A 20,325-nucleotide genomic window follows, 5' to 3' on the forward strand; every position below is an offset into this window, starting at 1 on the left:
GGTCGTTAGGCAGGTCCAGCTTGCTTACCGTTGGCCAAAGAAAGAAATGACCAAAAAACATTATCCGCCCTATAGATCGCAAGGTCTAACTGGAAATCTTTTCATTTACCATGGGATTCGAACCCGACACGCTAATTTGAATAGCAAAGCGTTTTGTTCCACTCAGTCACGCAACACTCACTGTCCCGGATTTAAGTACACGGAAGTTCCGGAGCAGGTTTTTTTTGGAGGTCCCTACACGTTTTCGAAAGATTTAATAACGACCCACTAATTAATAATGATACTAAAAGCACGCGCCATATTTTAAAAAGAGAGAACTTGTAAATTTCATCTCATTTTCATATTGAAAAATATTAAACATGCTTATTTTAGAAAAATAATGAAATTTTTAGAGTTTATGGAGGGTAAGGTCCTGGCTTGAAGTACTGTCTTAAATATATATATATTGTTACGATCTTCTCAATCAGGCCTTCTGCAAACACTACTTAGCAACACAACAGCACATCTAACACAAGAACTTGACAACAAGAGCTTCAAGTAACAAAGTGGAGGTTTAATTACAAATATATCGACAGCCAATTCAACACAATTGGCTACATCAAATTCAAATGCTTTCTTGAACTTAACAGGACTGCCAAACTTAACATTACTAGTCTCTCTAGCGCGTACAGCTACATTCTCGAGGACTCAAAGGTACCACACAGTCCTTACTGCCTTGCTGTCCTGGACTCAACTGTCTCTTGTTACACACTGTCGCTAGTCCGTGAAGGCTCTCGATCACATGACCACAACATGGGTCATATTTGCGTGAACTAGCAGTACTGTCCCTTGTCTATCGACAGCCGTTGACCTGTGTGATTAGCCTGAGTCGTGTGTATCAGTAGGCCGCATACACATTAACCCTTTCAGTCCGCCACTGGAGTTACAACAATATATATATATATATATATATATGCAAAAGAAAATATATATATATAATACTTAATAGTACAACAATGAAGAAAGAAAAAGTTTCTGACCCTTCGAATTTCGGATATTTTTTTTATAACTATTGTCGGGGTTCCTCTCATGTGGAGTCCCCAGGGCAGAAGATTGTTTGCCATCCATAAAATCTGGCCCTGAAAATACACACACACACACACATCTTTTTACTGGTAAGTAAGAGGTACTCCACACATATTTTGAGGACACTGTGTTCCTTATGGTGCATTCAGTACAACAAGTTGTTTTGTGATTTATTTCTGGGTATTCTGAGACTCGTGTTTCTAGGTGAAAGTGTTTTGTTCCAAAGTTCTATGTTCAAGCACTATACGAACACTACACCCTCACGTCTTGTAATCGATTAGGAAGAAAAGTTCAATACATGGAATGAAGAGGAAATCGAATATTGAATTTTCATCGGAATTTAAAATAGTGGGTGTGTCGGAGAGATCCCATAAAACTAGGTCAGTTATGAAGACGCTTCGTCCATTTTTGTTTAATCTTTAATGTCAGAATAGCGCGGAGATGAACTAATGAAATACGCCTAGCGATTGTTTAAGTTATCGAATACATTCGACTAAAATGTATCAAAAGTACATATCAACCACCCTCTTAGACATCGCTTTAGTAATTAGTACTTCATTGGCCTCATTCAGTCGTAGGACGACTATGGTTCATCTCAGAGCACACTCCCTCATGTGGCTGTGGAGCCGTATTTTGGAGAGACACTCCCGTCCACAGATAGCGCAGGTTAAGGTGGCTTATACTTCGATGGTAGAGGAGCTGGCCGTTTTTCGGATTGTTCGTTTTTCTTCCTGAGCTGAGACCCAAGTACTTTCACTGTCCATAGCTTTCTTGGTCACTGTCTCTCTCCATCTGTTGCGGTCTAGAGCTATGTCTTCCCGATTGTCAGTATTGATGTTTACTGATTTTGAGGTCACGTTTTATTACATCTATTATCATTATTATTATTGTTACTGTTACTATTATAGAGTAAACGCAGGTCACGTGAGAAGTGGCTAAGGGAAAAGGCAATCACAGATACATGATAATACATACATAGTTTAATACTTTCATAGATCCGTTTTGTTTTTTTTTGTTTCTTTTTTGTTTTATGGTTTATGTTTTTATTGTAGCAGAGTAATTTTGTGACTAGCGGGTCATTGGTAGGTCTGCAACAGAGGTCACTGGTGCCAGGTGCTGATTGTCCAGAAACGGCCACACTGATTAATCAGGTAGCTAATTAGTTAAATGTCTATCCGTTAAGTTTTCATAGGAAGATTGAACACCAAAGAGAGACAGGGAGAAAAAGAGAGAAAGACAGGAAGAGAGAGTGACAAAGAGAGAGAGAGAGAAAGAGACAGAGAAAGACAGAGAGAGACAGATAGAGAGATACAAAAAGAGACAGAAAGAGAGACAGAGAGATGCACAAAGAGAGACAGAGAGATAGAGAGATACAGAGAGACAGATAGAGAGACAGAAAAAGAGACAGAGAGAAATAGAGACAGACAGAGAGATACAGTGAGATACAGAGAGACACATAGAGATACAGAGAGACACATAGAGATACAGAGAGACAGATAGAGAGACAGAAAAAGAGACAGAGAGAAACAGAGACAGACAGAGAGATACAGTGAGATACAGAGAGACACATAGAGATACAGAGAGACAGATAGAGATACAGAGAGACAGATAGAGAGACACAAAAAAAAGACAGAAAGAGAGACAGACAGAGAGATACAGAGAGACACATAGAGATACAGAGAGACACATAGAGATACAGAGAGACACATAGAGAGACAGAAAAAAAGACAGAAAGAGAGACAGACAGAGAGACACATAGAGAGACAGAAAAAGGGACAGAGAGAAACAGAGACAGACAGAGAGATACAGAGAGACACATAGAGATACAGAGAGACAAATAGAGAGACAGAAAAAGAGACAGAAAGAGAGACAGAGACAGACAGAGAGATACAGAGAGACACATAGAGATACAGAGAGACAGATAGAGAGACAGAAAAAGAGACAGAAAGAGAGACAGAGAGAGACATAGACAGACAGAGAGATACAGAGAGACACATAGAGATACAGAGAGACACATAGAGATACAGAGAGACAGATAGAGAGACAGAAAAAGAGACAGAGAGAAACAGAGACAGACAGAGAGATACAGTGAGATACAGAGAGACACATAGAGATACAGAGAGACAGATAGAGATACAGAGAGACAGATAGAGAGACAGAAAAAAAGACAGAAAGAGAGACAGACAGAGAGATACAGAGAGACACATAGAGATACAGAGAGACACATAGAGATACAGAGAGACACATAGAGAGACAGAAAAAAAGACAGACAGAGAGACACATAGAGAGACAGAAAAAGGGACAGAGAGAAACAGAGACCGACAGAGAGATACAGAGAGACACATAGAGATACAGAGAGACAGATAGAGAGACAGAAAAAGAGACAGAAAGAGAGACAGAGACAGACAGAGAGATACAGAGAGACACATAGAGATACAGAGAGACAGATAGAGAGACAGAAAAAGAGACAGAAAGAGAGACAGAGAGATACAGAGAGACACAGAGATACAGAGAGACAGATGGAGAGACAGAAAAAGAGACAGAAAGAGAGACAGAGACAGACAGAAAGAGACAGAGATAGACAGACAGAGAGGAAAGAAGTCGTAATAATAATTTTTACAGTAATAAGATAAGAGAGAAAACATAATTGATAAGAGACAAAGACCTAATTTTCTCGTGTTTATCCGCAGACAGTGTTCAACCCAGATGGGGATTCCCCTGTTACTAAATATACTTTTTGTATTTTTGAACACAACCACGGCCAACCACTCCGACGACATTTGTCCTATCCCTTGACCGAGGGAAGCTTTTACGATGGTATGCCGGACTCTGCTCTTATACTCAGGTACAGTTTCTTTTTCTTTTCGATGACAGTAAGACCAATTTCTTTAAATGTCTTAGCTCCAGAGTCTAGTCATATGTAAATATACTTACATAGATACATAGAAATAAAAACAATATATACACATAGATAATAAACACATTGTCTATTTTTATAGACACATAGCTATGTCGCATAGTATAGACACATCAATAAAGACACATATTTACACATAGCTATTTTTTTTTCTTCTTAAACTGTCAGGTAGAGTTGAGCCTTCGGCTCTTGGAACTCTAGGCCAGCAAAAGTGAACAAGAGCTCTCTCTCACTTGCCTGTATGAAAACAGTGTACACTGTTTTGTCTGACGGCTGGGTCAGACTCGCGGCAAGAGGCCGCATATAGATCTACTAAGACCGCCGCCATTTTTCTTTTCTATACCAGGCTAACCGTGCGGGACACGCCAATTATGTAACGGCCCCTTGAGGAACAGCGCCTGGATTGTGACAAGGTTGTGGGAGCTTTTTTACAACTCCGCGCAGTGCAATGAGGATGCTCTCGCACCCCCTTAGGCACCCCCACGGGAGTCTTGTTTTGCTACCCTTTAGCCTAATCGTTTCCTCCTACGATCGTTTCCACCCGGGCGCCACTATGAGGCAGGGTAGCATGCCCGGGACACATAGCTATAAATGGCAGTACCTTCGATTCCGAAGATTAAGGATGAGTGCAGTGTTTCAAATGACTTCGCAAACCCAGCAGCCACCAACCTATTTTTCCTCCCCTGATGCAGACTCACACTTATGAAGACAGATAGCACCACATAGCTATGGACCTTTAGACATACATATAGACTTATAGGATGGCTGCCTGGTCGTGCGGTTTGCACGCTGGATTACCGTTCAGATTTATCGATGGTCCCGGGTTCAAACCCTGCCCGCTCCCATCCCCCTTCGTCCTGCGGGAGGTTTGGACTAGGAAGTAATTATCTTCAACTCTGAAGGAACATCCGAAACATGTAAAACATTTTACAAACATTTTACAGTTACACACGCATTGATATATACTGAGATACAGAACTATAGACTTATAGCTATAGAAATCGTATAATAAATGCAAAGCAAACACGCTTTATGGGTTACTTATGAATATAATGTTATTTTATTTCCAGATCTGCTATAACTATCGCCAACTACGATTATATCATTGACTTTATTTTCCACCAAAATGGCGCTCTAGAGACTAAAGCAACCATAACAGGTAAAATTAAAATACGCAATAACAAACTCACTATAACATAGTTACATATTAAGTAAACTATAACTTTAATTGCCGATCATGTTTCTTCAAAATAGAATGATAATAATAAAAATAAAAGAACCATTCAACTTAACACGATTTTACTAAAATAGTCAATAAGAAACTTCCTTATCTTATGAGCAAATATAAATTAGCATGATTGTTGCTGTAATAACCTTTTAATTACTAAAAGGCTAGACACACTATTTGTATAAATGATCTCTAACTTTAAATCTTATTCTAGATAAAAGAATTAAGTTAAGGTTCCTACATATTTTGGATATCAATATGTCGTCATCGATTCCGGAGATTAAGAATGAGTACAGCATTTCACATGACCACTCAAACCAAAACCACCTTTAAAAAAGGCCTCAACACTGACCTATGACGTCACAACCTGTGGGAAGCTTAGACCAAAAGCTCGTTGCCACGTTAAAGGTGTTACGCAACACGTTATTTAAAAAAAATTAAAAAAACACCCTTAAGTCACGATTTTAAGATTTTACCATCGCAAAAGAAATGCAAGACACCGATCACATAAACAGACACAAGAACTCCTTTGTTCCACTGGCATTAAGCTCATTAAATACATTCCGATACAAGCATTTCACGTGTAATGTTTCAGTGAAAAAAGAAAACTGATGTAAACATTGATTCCCTTACGCTAGAGTACGTGTTTTGTTATGTATAATGCACTAAATGTTAGAACTTAATGAATACTAAAGATATTTTTTTATTTTATATCAATTTAGGAGATGAACAGGGCACACAATTCATTTCAACTTGTTATTTCTATAATCCACTGTAGTATAAGTGGGGTGTATTATATTCGTATAGAAGCCCATGTTATGATCATGTTGCAATTCACAGTAATAGTGAGAAAAAAAACATGGTTTTACATAAACCGTTTAACAATGCAACAATTTTATTTTGTTTTGCCACAAGGAACAAGTGAAACTAAGGCAGTCAAAGTTACAAATAAAAAATAACAAAAACATGTACAATAATGCTTAGCCAATTATCAAACGAAATCAATATAATTCGCACAATCTCAAACTTTCATTATCTCCCTTTTCTTATTCTCTATATATCCATCTCTATATATCCATCTCTATATCCTTCTCTATATCCATCTCTATATCCATCTGTATATCCATCTCTATATCCATCTCTATATCCATCTCTATATCCATCTGTATATCCATCTCTATATCCATCTCTATATCCATCTCTATATATCCATCTCTATATCCATCTGTATATCCATCTCTATATCTATCTGTATATCCATCTGTATATCCATCTCTATATCCATCTATTTATCCATCTCTTTCCAGCTTTACTATTTCCTTCAATCCCACATACTCAATTCTCATTCTCTAGCATCAGAGGCGGCCTTAGCAGTGCGCGGGGGCCTGGGCGAATGTCTAACGTGCGGCCCTGCGCTGTAAGTGTAGACTATATAAATCGTCCCTTGTCACGCAAACAGGATCGCCCGCCTGTAACACTGAAGGCCTTATTTCTGTTACAAAACATACTACCTTACATAAGTACAGTATTATCGGCCTTGTAACTACATAAACCTAAAATGTTCTCCAGCTTAACTTCGGGATCTGATAAGTCCACAGCGGTATGTAAAAGACATATGCTCTTTGTGGCTAACATTAGGCGTGCAGTCAAGGAGGACGGGAAAATATGCCTTCTGATATATAGGTTCCATAACTGGTTCTAATGTGTCGGTCTAAAACTACTGGGAAATTGTTCCTTTTTCTAATTTTTAAATATAAGTACACACGTATACTAGAGGCGCGGTGGTTGAGCGGTAAAGCGCTTGGCTTCTGAACCGTGGTCTAGGGTTCGAATCCTGGTGAAGACTGGGATTTTTTAATTTCGGGATCTTCGGGCACCTCTGAGTCCACCCAGCTCCAATGGGTACCTGACATTAGTTGGGGAAAAGTAAAGGCGGTTGGTCGTTGTGCTGGCCACATGACACCCTCGTTAACCGTAGGCCACAGATTCATCTGCCCTATAGACCACAAGGTCTGAAAGGGAAACTTTACTTTTTTTTTACACACTTACACTTATCTAACAGGATATCTTCAAGCCGGCTATTACATCAACGCAGAAAAACAATATGGCTTTCGTATCGGGGAAACCTTATCTGGCAATCTGCATCAACACTTGTTCCACTTCAAGGTTGACCTTGACATTAACGGGACAGCCAACAGATACCAAACTCTGGACATTGAGCCCGAATCGTCGGCTCATTCAGACGTGAGTCGCAACAATTTCTTTTTCACAAATTACTCATACGGTAGACTATAAATGTTATACTGTAAACAGAAGCGGTCCAAAAACATGGGCGTACTGGGTGTCCAAACACAGGGGCGCACTGGGTGTCTAATTTGACCTAGTCATAACCATCCAATCTGTTACCTAACCTTAAAAGCCAGCCAAAAACATTTTACCGTTATTATATAATTATTAAATTTAAAAAAAATTAATACTTAAAAAAACTGATTTGACTAGTATCCGATACGTTTGAAAAGTTCCTTCATAAATGAATAAATGAATATTATTATGTTCTAGCCCAAATCTCCCTCAGGGCGACAGACGGTGGTGGGCAGTGCTCATATCACACCACAAGGACTTTTGTCCTGTTATAGACTCACTACACATTTTGACCAAAAATTTTTGTAGTAAACATCAAAGCTTTGGGTGCCAATGTCTCATTAACTCACACTAAACACCTCAATGCTTTGGGTGCCAATGTCTCTTTAACTCATACTAAACACTCAATGCTTTGGGTGCCATTGTCTCTTTAACTGATACTAAACACTCAATGCTTTGGGTGCCATTGTCTCTTTAACTGATACTAAACACTCAATGCTTTGGGTGCCAATGTCTCTTTAACTCATACTAAACACTCAATGCTTTGGGTGCCAATGTCTCTTTAACTCATACTAAACACTCAATGCTTTGGGTGCCAATGTCTCTTTAACTCATACTAATCACCTCAAAGCTTAGGGTGCCAATGTCTCTTTAACTCATACTATACACACAATGCTTTGGGTGACAATGTCTCTTTAACTCATACTAAACACTCAATGCCTTGGGTGCCAATGTCTCTTTAACTCACACTAAACACTTAATGCCTTGGGTGCCAATGTCTCTTTAACTCACACTAAATACCTCAATGCTTTGGGTGCCAATGTCTCTTTAACTCATACTAAACACCTCAAAGCTTTGGGTGCCAATGTCTCTTTAACTCATACTAAACACCTCAAAGCTTTGGGTGCCAATGTTTCTTTAACTCATAATAAACACCTCAATGCTTTGGGTGCCAATGACCCTTTAACTCATACTAAACACTCAATGCTTTGAGTGCCAATGTCCCTTTAACTCAAACTAAACACTCAATGCCTTGTATGCCAATGTCTCTTTAACTCACACTGAACACCTCAATGCTTTGGGTGCCATTGTCTCTTTAACCCATACTAAACACCTCATAGCTTTGGGTGCCATTGTCTCTTTAACTCATACGTAACACCTCAAAGCTTTGGGTGCCAATGTCTCTTTAACTCATAATAAACACCTCAATGCTTTGGGTGCCAATGACCCTTTAACTCATACTAAACACTCAATGCTTTGGCGGCAATGTCTCTTTAACTCATACTAAACACTCAATGCTTTGGGTGCCAATGTCTCTTTAACTCATACTAAACACTTAATGCTTTGGGTGCCAATGTCTCTTTAACTCAAACTAAACACTCAATGCCTTGGGTGCCAATGTCTCTTTAACTCACACTAAATACCTCAAAGCCTTGGGTGCCAATGTCCCTTTAACTCACACTAAATACCTCAAAGCTTTGGGTGTCAATCTCCCTTTAACTTATACTAAATACCTCAAAGCTTCGGGTGCCAATGTCCCCATAACGAATACTAAACACTCAATGCCTTGGGTGCCAATGTCCCTTTAACTCATACTAAACACTCAATGCTTTGAGTGCCAATGTCCCTTTAACTCATACTAAACACCTCAAAGCTTAGGGTGCCAATGTCTCTTTAACTCATACTAAACACCTCAAAGCTTTGGGGGCCAATGTCTCTTTAACTCACACTAAATACCTCAAGGCTTTGGGTGCCTTTGTCTCTTTAACTCATGCTAAACACCTCAAAGCTTTGGGGGCCAATGTCTCTTTAACTCACACTAAATACCTCAAGGCTTTGGGTGCCTTTGTCTCTTTAACTCATGCTAAACACCTCAAAGCTTAGGGTGCCAATGTCTCTTTAACTCATGCTAAACACCTCAAAGCTTAGGGTGCCAATGTCTCTTTAACTCATACTAAACACTCAATGTTTTGATTTTTCACAACCAAAAAGGTTGGAGCTAAATGTGCGACATTACTTGCACATTATACGTTTTAATATAACTTTTAATAAAAGTTATTTTTGTTTAAATTAAAATAGGCCTACATCATTTTGCATATAGGAAAGAGAAGTCTGAAAAGACGTACGATTCAGTAGATAACGTATTAAAAAGACAAAAATAATAAATTCTGCTATTCAAAGGAAACAACCACGCAACACCCAAACTAATTAAAGAGCGGCTGTTCTATCAATGATCCAAAGCTCCAACTCCACCTTGTCTCTAGATGGGCCCTAGACATATTGAAATTAAATAATTTAGGGTTCATTTTAAATTTATTGATTTTTTTTTCTCTCATTATACTTATTTCTAATTTAGTTTTTTTTGTGTGTGTATTATTTTAATAATAATTTTTTTTTTTTTTTTAAATTCCCTCCCCCCCCCCTTTTTTTTTTTAATTTTCGTTTAGTATAGTGGTTCATCGATAACCGCACTTATAGTAATACTGATACTTAGTGTTATATTATCACAATACACTAACAATACACTAACAATACTGATGTTTAAAAGTTACACTACATTTTTACTAACGTGAAAACAAGGAGAGAACAACCAGCAGAGACTAATACACAGTGACTACACACACTACTGACACACTTAAGAGTAAACTGTGAACACGGGAACATACTGAACAGTAGAACAAGGGAGACTACAAGAAAACCAATACAAATACACACACAACATACATAAACATAAATACACATATAAATGTAACAATTGGGTATCAAATGTTAATGCAAGAACACTAAATGCTAAGAAAATGCTATCCACAAGACCATTTAGCGGAGTGTGATTTTTCTAAAAGAAAAGGTTCCAATCTCAGTCAGTTATCAGTTTAAAAAAAAAATTACCACTTTTTTATTCTCTATTCTTCTTGTTTCACTTCCAACAATATTTGTTTAAAATCAAGGAGTCTTTTAAATGAAATATAATTAACAATTTTATATCCAACAGGAATCTGGCCACATTTTCTTTCAAAACCAACTCGTTCGAACATTAAAAAAATCCGAGCTGGACGCTGTCCACTCATTTAACTTTGATCAACCAAAGGCTCACATTGTCTTCAATAATTTCAGCCGAAATTCTTTTAAAGAGAACAAGGGTTATAGGTAAGTGCAGGTACTATGTCATGACCTTTTATATCGTCTGTACATATCTTCTGTATATATAATTCTCTTCATAGCCCAACCATGCGGGACACCACAATAAAGTCATGGGAAGATAACTCTTTTATTTCTGCAAGTCGGACTAAAGTTACCCCACGTACCTTTCGCGGCGACAGAGAGAAAAAGTGGGCGGGGGGGGGGGGAGAGAACAAGTAATCTTTCACTTTATGACTTGACTTGACTTGACTATCCCTTAGTCTGTTGGACCGTTGGGGCACCAGGCAAGATTTGTCGACCGTCTTTCTCCATTCCTCCCTTTTTTTTGCCTTGTTTAGAACCTCTCTCAATGGCAGGCCCGTCCATTCTTTAATGTTGTCCTCCCATCGCTTTTTCTGTCTGCCTCTTCTTCTTTCACTTTATACATTGTATATATTTGACTTCATTAATGTGTGTATTTTTTACACACGTCAATTTCTGCTGTCATTAAAATAGTTGAAGTTTTTTTTTGTAGCTTTGTTTTGATTTTGCCCCTTCGTATTGCCCTTCGTTTCCTAACCATGGCCACCGCTTCACATATATTTCGTGGAGTCAACAGGTCTTTCAATGTAGTCGAAACTCCGGCATCAGGTAACTGTTTATTTCTATCAGTCGCATATTTCTGGAAAAATGTCATCGACTGTTGGCTCCCGAACTTCGCAAGATGGCTGTAAGCTTTGCAAACATTGGGATAACTATGGCGACGCCCTGTCGATTGTTCTTACTCACATAAGCACAGTCATACACTCTGCTCCACAATACGCTGCCTACATGAATACTTCTGGCAAATAGCGGCGTATGCTGCACCGCGGGTCGACAAGTACACAAAGAAATGTAGAAATGAGTAGACTTGTCTAAAGATAAAAAGTAAACTTCCCCTTTCAGACCTTGTGATCTACATGGCAGATGATGTCAAGCTCATGTTTCTATCGCCTACGGTTGATGCGGGTGTCACGTGGCCAGCACAGCCACTGACCTCCTTTCCTCGCTCCCCAACTAATGTCAAGTAACCATAAAAGTTAGGTGGACTCAGAGGCCACATAAAATCCCAAGTCTCAAGATTCCAGTCATCACCGAGATTTGAACCCACAACCCTTCGGTTAGGAAACCAAGCGATTTGCCACTCAGCCACCTTGCCCCGTGTCATCTAAACAGGATATTAAAAACACAATGTTCTTAAAGGATCCTGTGAAATTTCTATTCACTTACAAAAAAAAATAAAAAAAAAATCAAGGCACAAAGTATTGCCGGTTGTATCAATTAGTTTGGATCAGTCATGTAATTAAATTTGTAATAGATTTGTAATAGGTCTAGACTCTAGTCGAACAGCAATAAATCTGTGCGATTAGTAATATTTTTACCAATTGTTTTCGTATAGCGCTATGTCATGCTGTTAACCTTTCTCAAAACGCTATGATCGTTGAAATAGTCGTGATGAGTTGTGCGTTGCACGTAGAACCTTAAGGCCAGTAAAAGTGAAGAAGAGCGCCCTCCCACTGGCCTGAATGAACAGCCTGAAAGGGGAATTTTACTTTCATACTATTTTATGATTTCAACTTTTCAGGATTTATATAGAGGGAATGTCGAAGAGCTTACTTTCCGATGATTCCGACAGAAGTCTTCCATGGGCGGCGCACCAGATGGTGGTCACGAAACAGAAAGACTCCGAGATACGAGGCAGCTCTGTGTACGCCATGTTTGACAGCGCAAGAGCCGCGACCAATTTTACGACTTTCTACAGTGATAATGAGAACATTGTCGACGAAGTAAGTTAACTCTTTCTCTCCTAACTGATGATACCAGCGTTGATTCCAGCAGAATGTGGTAAATAATTATGGAGAGAAAGAGTTAATTCCCTTTAACAAAAGTGCATATTTAGCAGTTATCTCCCTTGCTCAAATAGACCTCCACTATATTGTAGCTAAAGTTAATTTATCCCGAACTCACTTATAGGTCTACCTATGTAGATACCTCCCCTTCACCATCGATTATTCTTGTTGGATAGTTGGGACACCACACATGATCTGTCGACCGTTTTTTTTTTTCATTTCTTTATTTTGCCATAGAAGAAAAGCAAGGCAAACGACACTAGCTCCAGCTGGAATAACCTGCCCAGTGTGCGGCCGAACATTCCGGGCTCACATAGGTCTCACCAGCCACATGAGGAGGCATAAAACCCCAGTGCAAAGCCCTCAGCCAAAGTGGTCATCATCGAACCACGATAGACGAACTTTCTCTCTCTCTCTCTCTCTCTCTCTCTCTCTCTCTCTCTCTATATATATATATATATATATATATATATATATATATATAAATAATCTTTTTCAATGACGAGCCCGTCCATTCTTTTATGTTGTCTTCCCATCGCTTTCTCTGTCTGCCTCTTCTTTTTTTTACTTGGTAGTGTTCCCCGCAGGAAGGTCTTTGTGATATGGCCATGCAGTTTTACATTGCGTTTTTTTAACACCGGTTTGCAGGGCATAGTGGGGTGCCCAATCGACTTTGCAATTCTGTTTCGAATCTCCCCGTCTTATGGTGCTGTCTTTATAGCAGACATAGGATCCTCTCGATTAGATCTCCATTTCTAGGACTCTCCTCACAAATTTTGCAATTAGCGTCCAGAACTCGCTAGCATACAAGAATGTGGCCTTCTATATGGAAGTTAGTTGTAACGCTACTTCCTATTCTAGTCAGGAGAGTTAGCTAGACCCCTTTCGTTTGTTGTAGGATTTAAAAACTAATGAAGACACGAATTCTATGAGAATTAATAATCAAGTTTGTTTTATTACAGGACTTGGTACTGTGGATAACCTGTGGGTCGTATCACATTCCCAGCTCTGAAGATCTGCCTACTACGGCTACTGTGGGCGCTAGTATGGGCTTTTACCTATTGCCCTTCAACTACCACGACGAGTGCCCGTCTATGACGTCACGTGACGCCATAATGGTGCGTCACGCTGACCCCAGTGATGCCAAGAGAGGGATCAAGGTTCAAAGGTAAAATTCGCAGTGAAAACAAATACTACATTTTCGACGAAGTAAATAGAGAATATCTAGAAAATATATTTCTGTAAATATCCATATTTCCTGACAACATCATAAAACCAGTGCTAGTTCCTTTAGTAGATGCAATTGATTTTATTGAAAAATATGACAAACCGTTATGAATTGTAGATTTATAGAACTTAGCTTACTCTGTCTGTCTGTCTGTCTGTCTGTCTGTCTGTCTGTCTGTCTGTCTGTCTGTCTGTCTGTCTGTCTGTCTGTCTGTCTGTCTGTCTGTCTGTCTGTCTGTCTGTCTGTCTGTCTGTCTGTCTGTCTGTCTGTCTGTCTGTCTGTCTGTCTGTCTGTCTGTCTGGTTGAATTCTTGTACACGTTATTTCTTCCACTTCCCATTCTCGGATCAAATTCAAACTTTGGACATTGCAGACAACACACGAATCACTGAAAACATTAGCCAATTAAAATAATTAATCACTATTAATAAATGTATTTTGTTTTATATAGAGTGGTACTAAGCTAAGGGAAGAGAAGCTGTAAAAAATTACTCGAATTTTTTAGAAGGACTTAAATAACTAGTGGCTTCCCTTACATTACTCCGCCCCCCTCCCCCAAAACTTGTCCACAAAAGTCATTGGACCGTAGCGCATTGAGAATTTTATAAGCATGAAAGTTGCGCTAAAAACAAAACAAAAAAAAAATAAAAATTAAGAGTATTCCAATCGCACAAATTCTTTTTTGTTATTCTAGATCTAAAGACTTACTTTATGATTGATTCCAAATAATCTATATTGGCTATATGTTTATACTCAAAAAACGTGATTTGATATTTGACTTGTTTGTTTTAGACACAACAGCACGAACAGACAGTGCATTACACGGACATCGAGATTGGAACACGACCTTGACCTACATCCGGAGCTTCTACTGGAGATGAATCACAAGAACTCCACCAGCTGATGGACCAAATAAAAATGTCTTTAATATTAGTTGAAGTTGTCAATAAATTGAAATATAAAAAAGTCCTTTTTCAAAAATTGTATCGATTATTTTGTATAAATCATAACTGTACACAATGACTTAAGTCACTCTCCTTGTATTGTGACTTCACGCGTCTGCTATCTAGCATGTTGTCAAGCATCTCATAGTCGTCTTTTGGGGGAGAGTATCGCCCAATCGCTGCCCTATTATCTTATTATTGCAAGGCTTGTCTCCCCTTGGCTTAGTGTATTTTCCTTTTAAAACAAAATTAATTAATTACGATTAATTAATTAACAATTTTTTTTATTGTTTCGTGCTTTTTTTCACCGACAATGAAAAATTTTGCAAAATTTCAATTTGTTCCCAAGTGCTACTAGAGCATGGAATAGGTTGCCTGAGCCAGCCAGGAAACCTAATGGCTTCAAGTCATTGATTGACATGCAAGGCTAGATTGACCTAATGACACGCGTGGGACAGGACGCCATCATCTTTTTTTAATTTTGAAGTAACGTCTGTTTTTTTATAAGATAAGATAAGATTGGAAGTGGAAAGTGTTAAAGATTTTCATGTCACAACAAACGGACTGAATGAGCTGATTTAAGCAAAGTAACTATTTACAGAAACTATCTTAGGGTATTCGTACATTAGCGACACTGTTGGATTGTAAATAGATTTTTATTTACAAAGCTGATTTTAACTCAGTCTCTTTGGTACCATTATTTTTTTTTTTAGTTATTTCTCCCATTTCCCATTCTCGGATCAAGTTGAAACTTTGCACGATTAGTGTTCCTAATAAGATATAAATCAATCAAATAATTAACAAATTCATTAATGAACTAGTAGTCATTAATTAATTTAGTTTGATATTGACTATGGGTAATAAATCTTAGAGTATTGAAAGATGTCCTATCTTCAAAAAGAAGATATTCACGTACTTCCCTGTGTCAACCAAGTCTTATCTTATCTTATATAATACAGACGTTACTTCAAAAAAGAAGATGATTACGTCCTACGCGTCATGCATTTAGTCATGCATATTAATCAATGACTGAAACTCTGCAAAGTAGTTGGTTTTCTTGGCTGATTCTCTAATGGCACTAGGGAAGGAGGAACACTTGTATGAATGTGTTCTAGCGTATGGAATAAGAACTGTGCCTCTATCTTGTGTCTTTCTGAGTATTTCATGGCAATTTCGAGGCTATAAATATACAGTTCTTCCCCTTAGATAAGCTTTTCTATTTTTTTTTTATTTACTTGATAGATATGCGGCAGCATATAAAAAAAAACGTTAGGCAGAAGTTAACATGTGATAGGCAGGCGTTTAAATGTGATAGGCAGAAGTTTATATGTGATAAGCAGAAGGCAACAGGAAATAAGGCAACATAGCAACACTTCCTGGCCGTATGGAATGCGCTAGAAACTGTCGTCATCGTGGTCTTGGGTTCGAATCCCGCCCACTGTTATCCTAGTTCGTCATCTAGTGAGCTTAGGATAGGGCCTAATAGTCTTCAGTCGTGAAAGAACATCAGAAACCTGACAGTCAGTACGCAGAGTTCAGGGGAAAAAACATCAGAAACCTGACAGTCAGTACGCAGAGTTCAGGGGAAAGAACATCAGAAACCTGACAGTTCGAAAAGTTCAGGGGAAAAAACATCAGAAACCTGAAAGTCAGTACGCAGAGTTCAGGGGAAAGAACATCAGAAACCTGACAGTTCGAAAAGTTCAGGGTAAAAAACATCAGAAACATGACAGTCAGTACGCAGAGTTCAGGGGAAAGAACATCAGAAACCTGACAGTTCGAAAAGTTCAGGGGAAAGAACATCAGAAACTTGACAGTCAGTACGCAGAGTTCAGGCGACTTTCTCCAATGATGAAGTATTATTATGTATAGATAGATGAATAAAAGATTGATCCTCATTACCTACAGATAAATGTTGACTGACATTTTTGTCTAATGGTAGAAAACAAATGATCTGGGAACAAATACCTGAAAGTGACTAACTAAAATGAGTCTTTAAAACCCTGGATGTAAAAATAAGAAAACAATCCAAAAGATGAGTGCAAAGACAATAAATAATGAGATTTAAGGAAAGAAAAATAAATGCAAATACCTAATCTAAGATGAATCCATTTAATTTATTTATATCATCAATCTACAGCTTTTAATTCTAGGAGATTAGTAATGGTTCTCACAGAAGTCTTCATAAGTTGTTTATTGCTAAATATAATAAACAGCTTTACATTTACACATCCACGAAATAACAATCCTTATTACTTGGTAAGAAACACTCTTACTTTGATTGTCCTACATTTCTTAAAACAAAACAAAATATGAATGGATGTATCAGTTTCACTTTGATTGGCAAGTTTATATAAAAAATCTATAAACCCCTTATGAATATAAATGAATAAATATATTTTTGGATAGTTATGCACCATTTGGAGTAACTAAAATATTTTTGATCCTTTTGCGCACCAGACAAGTATGCCTCGTGAATGTTACAAGAGACCTGTGGAGCCTTATTCAATTAAGAGAGATTACTGATAGATGTTGCTTTGTTTATGTATATGTTGCTTTGTTTATGTATATGTTGCTTTGTTTAATGTTGCTTTGTTTATGTATTTGTTGCTTTATTCATGTATGTGTTGCTTTGTTTATGTATATGTTGCTTTGTTTATGTATATGTTGCTTTGTTTATGTATTTGTTGCTTTGTTTGAGAATGCTTGGTGCCTGGCACGTCAATTTTAACCCAATGGTTTCAAACATTCCTTGACTACAATGGTTTTTAAATATAAACAATTTATTTATTTAAAAAAAATAAGAAAACAACAACTTCTGAACAATGTTAGCCTTAATTGTTGTGAAAACATGGAACTTACGAATTTTGTCTTTTGTGATTTTGGCAATGTAATCTTCCGCTTAATAAAAATCAAGTAGAATACAGTAAAAAAAAAGTCTTCGATGTTAATTGACTATCAATGGGGTCTTATAAATAGAGAACAGACGCTACAGTTGTAATTCAGAAACTAATGTATCCGATGAAGCAGATTGTGTAAAATAGTTTAAAACATCAACTCGTGACACACCGGAAGTCTTCTCCACATTGTTTTGTGTAAAAACAAATTTTAATGTAATCATTTTTAAAAATTTAGCCACTTTAAATGAAAGAAATGTTTCCGGTGAAGCAGATATTGTGGAACACTCAATTATAACGACTGCACACTTAAAAGTATTCGTCGCTTTGTTTTGTTGTCCTTTGAGTTGTGTATAAGATATTGATGTAACTACAAAAAATACTTAATAAAGAGCTTTAAAAAAGGGCCAGCATAAGGTGTATGTAAACATTAGGCTATACGAATATAAATGCCTTTAGATTTCACGTACTTTGTATCCAGGATTAAATTTATTATACATACCAACACATAGCTACCATACAAACAAAATATATATTCAGGCTAAAATTTCGTTCAAACGAGAGTAAAAATATCTGCATATTAATATATTAAATATAATAATTGAAGCTTAATTTAGGTGTAATCAAACGGAAAAGCAGTGGACATCAATGCTGACTACTGGGAAGACGTAGCTTTTGACCGCAGTAAGCCCTAGACCGCAGTAAGACCTTTGATCGCAGTAAGCCTTTGACCACAGTAAGCCCTTGACCGCAATAGTTGGAGATAGATGGAGGTAAAGAAAGCCATAGACGTCAAAAACAAAACAAAAAACATTGGCTTCAGCACGAGAATACAAATGGTTTGATCCTCTACCAAAAAAAAATAAAAAAATAAGCGAATGTCAGCCTTAACTGTGTTAGATTTAACCGGGAATGTCTCTCGAGAATAGGGCTCCATAGTCTATCGTTAATGTCATTCACGAGATAAACTACTGTCGCTCTACGAGATGGAGATGAATCAAAGGTCGTTCTATGAGATGAATCAAAGATCGTTCTATGAGATGAATCAAAGATCGTTCTATGAGATGAATCAAATATCGTTCTATGAGATGAATCAAATATCGTTCTATGAGATGAATCAAAGATCGTTCTATGAGATGAATCAAAGTCGTTCTATGAGATGAATTAAAGTCGTACTATGAGATGAATCAAAGATCGTTCTATGAGATGAATTAAAGTCGTTCTATGAGATGAATCAAAGTCGTTCTATGAGATGAATCAAAGTCGTTCTATGAGATGAATCAACGTCGTTCTATGAGATGAATCAAAGTCGTTCTATGAGATGAATCAAATATCGTTCTATGAGATGAATAAGATCGTTCTATGAGATGAATCAAAGTCGTTCTATGAGATGAATCTAAGTCGTTCTATGAGATGAATTAAAGTCGTTCTATGAGATGAATTAAAGTCGTTCTATGAGATGAATCAAATATCGTTCTATGAGATGAATCAAAGTCGTTCTATGAGATGAATCAAAGTCGTTCTATGAGATGAATCAAATATCGTTCTATGAGATGAATCAACGTCGTTCTATGAGATGAATCAAAGTCGTTCTATGAGATGAATCAAAGTCGTTCTATGAGATGAATCAAAGATCGTTCTATGAGATGAATTAAAGTCGTTCTATGAGATGAATCAAAGTCGTTCTATGAGATGAATTAAAGTCGTTCTATGAGATGAATCAAAGTCGTTCTATGAGATGAATCAAAGTCGTTCTATGAGATGAATCAACGTCGTTCTATGAGATGAATCAAAGTCGTTCTATGAGATGAATCAAATATCGTTCTATGAGATGAATAAGATCGTTCTATGAGATGAATCAAAGTCGTTCTATGAGATGAATCTAAGTCGTTCTATGAGATGAATTAAAGTCGTTCTATGAGATGAATCAAATATCGTTCTATGAGATGAATCAAAGTCGTTCTATGAGATGAATCAAAGTCGTTCTATGAGATGAATCAAAGTCGTTCTATGAGATGAATCAAATATTGTTCTATGAGATGAATCAAAGTCGTTCTATGAGATGAATCAAAGTCGTTCTATGAGATGAATCAAAGTCGTTCTATGAGATGAATCAACGTCGTTCTATGAGATGAATCAAAGTCGTTCTATGAGATGAATCAAATATCGTTCTATGAGATGAATAAGATCGTTCTATGAGATGAATCAAAGTCGTTCTATGAGATGAATCTAAGTCGTTCTATGAGATGAATTAAAGTCGTTCTATGAGATGAATCAAATATCGTTCTATGAGATGAATCAAAGTCGTTCTATGAGATGAATCAAAGTCGTTCTATGAGATGAATCAAAGTCGTTCTATGAGATGAATCAAATATTGTTCTATGAGATGAATCAAAGTCGTTCTATGAGATGAATCAAATATCGTTCTATGAGATGAATCAAAGTCGTTCTACGAGATGAATCAAAGTCGTTCTATGAGATGAATCAAAGTCGTTCTATGAGATGAATCTAAGTCGTTCTATGAGATGAATTAAAGTCGTTCTATGAGATGAATTAAAGTCGTTCTATGAGATGAATCAAATATCGTTCTATGAGATGAATCAAAGTCGTTCTATGAGATGAATCAAAGTCGTTCTATGAGATGAATCAAATATCGTTCTATGAGATGAATTAAAGT

The 20,325-nt window shown here is 37.4% G+C and overlaps 1 protein-coding gene across 2 annotated transcripts in view; it reads left to right on the top strand.

The window, feature by feature from the left end:
* LOC106063227 (putative amine oxidase [copper-containing]) overlaps nucleotides 1-14,776 on the top strand; it is a 35,143-nt gene extending 20,367 nt beyond the window's left edge. Inside the window, exons 10-17 of one of the 2 annotated variants that reach the window (XM_056004243.1) lie at nucleotides 2,121-2,216; nucleotides 3,756-3,910; nucleotides 5,053-5,141; nucleotides 7,273-7,454; nucleotides 10,564-10,718; nucleotides 12,316-12,517; nucleotides 13,543-13,748; nucleotides 14,600-14,776. In XM_056004243.1, coding sequence (XP_055860218.1) covers nucleotides 2,121-2,216; nucleotides 3,756-3,910; nucleotides 5,053-5,141; nucleotides 7,273-7,454; nucleotides 10,564-10,718; nucleotides 12,316-12,517; nucleotides 13,543-13,748; nucleotides 14,600-14,711 — 1,197 coding nt within the window. In that variant the 3' untranslated portion in view covers nucleotides 14,712-14,776. Of the gene's footprint in view, nucleotides 1-2,117; nucleotides 2,217-3,755; nucleotides 3,911-5,052; nucleotides 5,142-7,272; nucleotides 7,455-10,563; nucleotides 10,719-12,315; nucleotides 12,518-13,542; nucleotides 13,749-14,599 lie in introns of both variants that reach the window. The other variant, XM_056004242.1, reaches the window with a different exon arrangement.
* The last annotated feature ends 5,549 nt before the right edge of the window (nucleotides 14,777-20,325 follow it).

The sequence above is a fragment of the Biomphalaria glabrata genome, chromosome 11, assembly GCF_947242115.1.
Source record: "Biomphalaria glabrata chromosome 11, xgBioGlab47.1, whole genome shotgun sequence".
NCBI lineage: Eukaryota > Metazoa > Mollusca > Gastropoda > Planorbidae > Biomphalaria > Biomphalaria glabrata.